The sequence below is a fragment of the Neophocaena asiaeorientalis genome, unplaced genomic scaffold (assembly GCF_003031525.2).
Source record: "Neophocaena asiaeorientalis asiaeorientalis breed wild unplaced genomic scaffold, Neophocaena_asiaeorientalis_V1.1 scaffold648, whole genome shotgun sequence".
NCBI classification, from domain to species: Eukaryota; Metazoa; Chordata; class Mammalia; order Artiodactyla; family Phocoenidae; genus Neophocaena; species Neophocaena asiaeorientalis.
Genome location: NW_020172781.1, coordinates 7,080,486 through 7,086,871, shown reverse-complemented (window position 1 = coordinate 7,086,871; position 6,386 = coordinate 7,080,486). Strand labels below are relative to the sequence as shown.

The following is a 6,386-nucleotide window of genomic DNA, read 5'->3' as shown; positions in this document are numbered from 1 at the left end:
TGGGGGTGGGGGGGGGAGGAGAGAGAGAATATTGAAGGAATGAGCACATGTCCAGAAAGCAAGGAACCCAGCTACCATACGAGGGGAATGTTGATTCATAGACGGACTTGGCCGGGGTCAGGGTGGGGGTAAGCAAGCGCCTGGAAGCCACAGATGTGGCCCAGATGTGTGGCCTTGCCCATCGTGGGCAGAGCACCCCAGAGTCACCGCAGTCTTTCTCAGGGGGAGACTCAGGGAGGGATCTGCTTGCCCCAACCAGCTCTTTCTTACAGAAAGTGTTCAGGAATCCACTGCCAGAGGGTCTTGATGATCTGCGCCATCAGGGGGTCCTGGAGCCCCCTGGAAATTGTCTCCAAAATTAAAGGGGGCATTTTTTTTCCCCTGGGGACAAGGACAAGGCGTTCTTCAAACACTCAAAGGCATCCATGACCCCAAAGTAATGAGGAACCACTGGAATTGACCAAAGTCCTCTCCACCCAAAGCCTACACAGCCACAGCCTCCTTTTAGAACCCTGCCATGGGCTAAACACGTCCTCCTGGAGCCTCCTTTACGCCCCAGTCCCAGGCCTGTGTCTGCACCCACACACCCGTTCCCAGGCAGTACCAGAGGGAGCAGTTTGACTGGGAAAGGAGAGAGGAACATGCATTCATGCAATCCCTGAACAGATGTTAACTGAGCATCTCCTGTGGGCCAGGTGCTGAGCCAGGTGCTGGGGATGGAAGGATGAATCAATCCGAATAAGTGAATGGCAAAGCCCAGTTGCTGGGTTTGCTTGCACTGAAATTGGAGTCCTACCACTTAGTAGCTATGTGGCCTTGGGCAGGTCATCCCACCACCCCCACCACCCCCACCAGCCTCAGATTGCCCAGAGGAGATAAGAGGTTACGGTGAGGGACGGATGTGTTCATTCATGAATGCAACAGAGACTGGCCTCCCTTAGGCTTTCCCAAACGGGACTTCTTGTTATGAATCTGCTGAGGCAAGTGGAGGTTGCCCAAGCCAAGAAGCATGATAAGTGGTGAGAAGCATGATAAGTGACTCCGGGGGGGCAGAGGAAGGACATAGCAGGGGGACAGCGAGGACACGGCTTGGTGGAGGCACCGGCAGGGTCTGAGGCCTGGAGAAAAGCATAACGGGGATGAGTGGTCCCCAGACAGGAAATCCTTGACGGCAAAGGGAGATGGGGACAGAAAACATTCAGGCTTCTGTTTTAGAAGGAGAAAGACTAGATGAATTCAGAGAAGCCTGAGCACACAGGGTGATGGGGGATGAGAGCCAGGGAGGCAGCTTGGGGGCGCCATCCCTGACTGAACCCAGACCGAAGGGTTCTTTACAGACTTTTGCAGCTGGGAACCATGTCTCAGCCAGCGGCCAAGGCCTCGGCAACACCTGCGGTGAACCCAGGGACTGATGGGAAGGGCTCAGCCCCGGGCTCCGGCCCCGCCCAGGCCCCAGCCCAGCGGGTGCCCGCTGCCAAAGGGGACCTGCCTCCCGGGAGCTACAAGGTGAGGAGCTGGGGGCGGGGTGGCTGGGCTCCACCCCGCGCTTCCTCTCCCTCCTCCCCTTACCCCTCCCCTCCCTCTTCCTCTCCCTCCTCCGCTCCCCTCCCCGCCAGTCTGCGCAACCGGCTTGCACCTGCTTGCAGTTTGTCGCATGCAAGGAACAGATGGAGAAGGAGAGAAAGCGGGCTGGCTTAGCAGCAGGAAACGGCTGTCCCAGGAGGTCCTCCAGGGCAGAAGGCCGGCCTCAGACCCTCTTGAAAAGTGTTCCAAGCGGTCGGTCAGGCTGAAAGGGCTCCTGGAAAGCGAGGCATCCGGTCCCTTAGGATTGGGTTGGGTTGGGTTTCAACCTCGGGTGCACAGAACTGGGTCATTTCGCCACCCTTGGTTCATGACAGGCTGTCATGCAGTCCACCCCTGGCCAGATTTTATTTATGTAGTCGCTTATTTAATGGTTAATTTCAATTTAATTTTTAATAATACAACACGCACCTGCAAACCCACCACTTGTGTGAAAAGCCAGGACTTGGTAAACATCCTCAATCTAACTTCAAAGTGTTCCCGCCCCACTCCGTTCCCACCTCTCCAGCCGCCTACCCGCCCCCCACCGTCCCGTGAGCCCACCTCCTTCCTCCCCTACGCGGGGCAACTGCCATCCTCACCCCGACCATCATCTGCTTGCTTTGCTTTTTTATGTACTTTGATGCATTGTTCCTTTAAAAGTATATATGTGTATTTTACTTGTTTTTAACTTACTGAAATGTACCATATGTAATCTTTCTGGATTTTTCTTTTTTCTTCCTATGAGATTTCTTTTTACTTCCTATGAGATTTCTAATAGTCACTGATACTGTTGTGCATTGCTGTGGGTCATTCGTTTTGGGTGGATTTTTCTTTTTTCTTCCTATGAGATTTCTTTTTACTTCCTATGAGATTTCTAATAAGTCACTGATACTGTTGTGCATTGCTGTGGGTTATTCGTTTTGGTTGCTGTGTGATGTTTCAGAGTGTGACCGTCACTCCTGGGTGATTGGTAACTTTGCTGTCGTGAACAGCTTGGTCAGGGTGTTCTCAGCCATGTCACCTGCAAGAGTTTCTTTTGGGCAGATAAGTGTAGGATTGGAAGGGCTGGGTCAAGGATATGTGAACCTCTTTCCCTTTTATAGCTGGAAACTGAGGCTCAAGAGAAGGCATCCACTTGCCTCGGTCCAAGTGAATGGCAACGTTTTCCCAACTTGGGACAACAAACAGATAAAAACCAAAACTGGATGCTTAGTGAGAGGAGGGTATTAGCCCACGTTTACACAGGGGCCCCTGCTTCTGGCCTCCCCTATGGTTTGTTGGGTAGACTGGTGAATGTTTCCTGAGCATCAGCTCTGTGGCAGGGGCTGGGGCTTGGAGATAAAGAAATGGATCCACCCCATTGGTCTTTGGAAGGGTTGAGTGAAAGGGGAGAGGGATGCATAGAGATACCCAGAAGCAAAGTTGCTGTGTGATGTTTCAGAGTGTGACCGTCACTCCTGGGTGATTGGTAACTTTGCTGTCGTGAACAGCTTGGTCAGGGTGTTCTCAGCCATGTCACCTGCAAGAGTTTCTTTTGGGCAGATAAGTGTAGGATTGGAAGGGCTGGGTCAAGGATATGTGAACCTCTTTCCCTTTTATAGCTGGAAACTGAGGCTCAAGAGAAGGCATCCACTTGCCTCGGTCCAAGTGAATGGCAACGTTTTCCCAACTTGGGACAACAAACAGATAAAAACCAAAACTGGATGCTTAGTGAGAGGAGGGTATTAGCCCACGTTTACACAGGGGCCCCTGCTTCTGGCCTCCCCTATGGTTTGTTGGGTAGACTGGTGAATGTTTCCTGAGCATCAGCTCTGTGGCAGGGGCTGGGGCTTGGAGATAAAGAAATGGATCCACCCCATTGGTCTTTGGAAGGGTTGAGTGAAAGGGGAGAGGGATGCATAGAGATACCCAGAAGCAAAGCAGCAGTGACTGTGTGGTGTGTTACTTGTGCTGCTGATGGGATGAGCACAGTGGGGGGGGGCACTCAACCAAGCTCACCCAGGGAGAGGGTATCAGGGAGGGCTTCCTGGAGGAGGTGGCATCTGAGCCTAGGACAGCACAGGGGACATGAGCTCCAGGATGGGGATATGTGATGAAGAAGGCATCCCAGACAGGAGAAAGAGCACAGATAATGGCCTGGAAGGAAGATCCATCAGTTCCTAAAGATGGTACAGATATTAAGTTCACAGATCTTGGCTCATGGCAAGCTCTCGTGTGATCTGGGCACAGCCTGCTCTTATTTACATAGGTACTTAATGCATATTTGACCTGGAGCCTCTCCCTGCTCACTCTGCCCCCTTGACATGGGGGCTTCTCTCCTGCAGCTGGTGGTCTTTGAGCAGGAGAACTTCCAGGGCCGGCGGGTGGAATTCTCCGGGGAGTGCTTGAACCTGGGAGACCGCGGCTTCGACCGAGTGCGCAGCCTCATTGTCACCTCAGGACCGTGAGTGTTGGGCAGTGGAAGGGCGCTCCCACAGCCCTAGTAAAGTAATAGGAAGACAACCGTAGCTGCCATTCACTGGCTACCCGCTCCACTCCATGCCTATCACCATGCTATTAGAGACACATACAGTCATCCCTCAGTATTCGAGGTGGATTGGTTCCAGGATACGCAGTGGATACCAAAATCCTCGGATGCTCAAGTCCCCATAGTACAGCCGAACCTCCGTATCCGCAGATGTTGGATGCATGGGTACTGGGGCCAACTGTATATTATTTCCAGTACTTCTTTCAAACCCAAGAGGGAGGAAAGAGAGGTATGATTCTCCTTCCCATTTTACAGGTGAGGAAACTGAGACTCTGATAGGTGATTTGATTAACATAAGGTCACACTGACAGTAAGTCATGATTCCAGGCTCTAGAGAGATGTTTTTTCTGCTATAGAAGGAACTCTGCCCATCGCTGATAGCAGGAGGAGGCCAAAGAGCCAGGTGTCCATTAGCTGTCCCCTCTCCTGGGCATCAAGCAGCCTTAAAGGTAATAATAAACATCTGTTGAGTACCCATTAGTGCCAGGCACTGACTGAGGGCTTTACCTAGATGATCCTACAGTGCTGTATGAGGTAGGGGCGATTCTTATTCCCATCTGACAGATGAGGAAACCGAGGCTCAGAGAGGTTAAGTCCCTTGGCCAAAGTCACCTAGTGGTAAGTGGTAGACCCTGGGTTCAACTCAGGTTGATCAGTTTCATCTCTAGCTCTTTAATCACCATGCTCCACAGCCTGCCCCTAACTCTCTGGGCTTCTCTGGGCCTTAGTGACCCCCATCTAAAACAAGAATAATTGTCCCTTGGACATAGTGGCTGCACCAACTTCAGCCCCTGTGCACTAAGCTCAGGGTGCAGGGCCAGCCCCCGGATAAGACCCACAGGGCCCCCTTGCCTCTTGTCTCTCCAGCAAAAAAGCCCTCAAGGAGTGTGATCAGCCTGTACACCCAGCATACAAAGAGCAGAGATAAGCTTTGAGGTCAGACAGGTCTGGGTTTGAGTCCCAGCTCCTCTGTTTGCCTTGTTCAGTGTCCAAGCCTCAGTTTCCTCATCTCTGAAATGGGCAGAGTAATGGTCCTCGCTACCCTCCACTGGATTATTCTAAGGTCTGAAGGGGATAATGCAGCGTGGGCCTGGCACTTCGGGGGTGCCCAAACATGGCAGGTGGCAGTGAGGATTATTTACCCACCCTGTTGCCCTGTGAGTTTAGCCAAGTTACCCTGGGCCAGGGTAGGCTGGTAACCTCAGCCCCACCCTCAGACTGCCCAGCTGGGAGCAGAAGCTGCCGGATGTGGCCAGTTTGGGTTTTCAGGCTTTTTTCATTGTCTGTGACTCAAACCCAGAGTATCTCTCCTCAAGCAAAGGTGCGGCTGGTCTTTGGTGTGTGCTCTGGGACTGCACCTGATGGGAGAGAAAAGATCCTGTGTTCCAGGACCCTGGCTCTGTGTCAGGACCAGCAGAGTCATGGGAAAAACAGTGGTGGAAAAAAAAAAAATGAGGGGATGAGGTGGGCCGGGGGAGGGGAGGAGAGGTGTGCCCTCACATAGATGGGGAGGGGAGGCATGCCTGCCTGAAACCTAGGAGGCCTCAACTGACACCTGACACCATCATGTGACTTTAGACCAGTGACTTAGCCCCTCTGAGCCTCAGTTTCCATATCTGGGAATTCAGATTTCTGCCCTACCTCTCTCCTTGCTTGTAAGACTCAAATGAACCGTAGGAGATGAGAAAAGGCACTAAAATAAATATTGACAATTCCTCACTCATGTAACAGGTCCTCACTGGGCATTATGACTCCTGAATAAGACAGTTTTGGGGGAGGGTGGCAGGGTGGCAGGACCACATCAGTGTCTGTCTTTCCATAAGCTCAGATCTCCAGCAGCTTCCCTTCCTCTTTAGTCATGAAAGATATTACTGATTATGCTTTCTCTTTTAAACTCTCATAACCTCCTGACAAGGTAGATGCAATCATTTCTTCTCCTTTTCGGAGGCTTAATGAGCTTAAGTGACTTGCCGAAAGTCATGCAGAAAATAAATGATGAACTGGGATTAGAACTCAGGTCCATCTGTTTCCAAAGTCTATGTTCTTAACTCCTACAAGGCACCATCTTCCAAGGCTCCCTTCCCATCCACCCATTCATCCATCTGTAGATCAACCCATCCATCCATCTGTCCATTCATTATCCACCCATTTCTTTATCCCTCTATTTACCCCTCCCTCCATCCATCCATTCTCCATCATGCATCCATCCATCAATACACTCATCCATAGATCCAGCCATCTATCCTTCTATCCACCTACCCATCCACCTGTCCATCCACTTATCTACTCATCCATT

General features: G+C 51.6%; 1 protein-coding gene across 4 annotated transcripts in view; it reads left to right on the top strand.

Moving 5' to 3' along the window:
• The window catches only part of CRYBB1 (crystallin beta B1), a 13,804-nt gene that overhangs the window by 641 nt on the left and 6,777 nt on the right, over positions 1-6,386 (top strand). The window contains exons 2-3 of one of the 4 annotated variants that reach the window (XM_024741552.1): positions 1,326-1,506; positions 3,888-4,006. In XM_024741552.1, coding sequence (XP_024597320.1) covers positions 1,357-1,506; positions 3,888-4,006 — 269 coding nt within the window. In that variant the 5' untranslated portion in view covers positions 1,326-1,356. Of the gene's footprint in view, positions 1-1,318; positions 1,507-1,794; positions 2,030-3,887; positions 4,007-6,386 lie in introns of those variants that run through there. The other 3 variants (XM_024741550.1, XM_024741551.1, XM_024741553.1) reach the window with 3 other exon arrangements.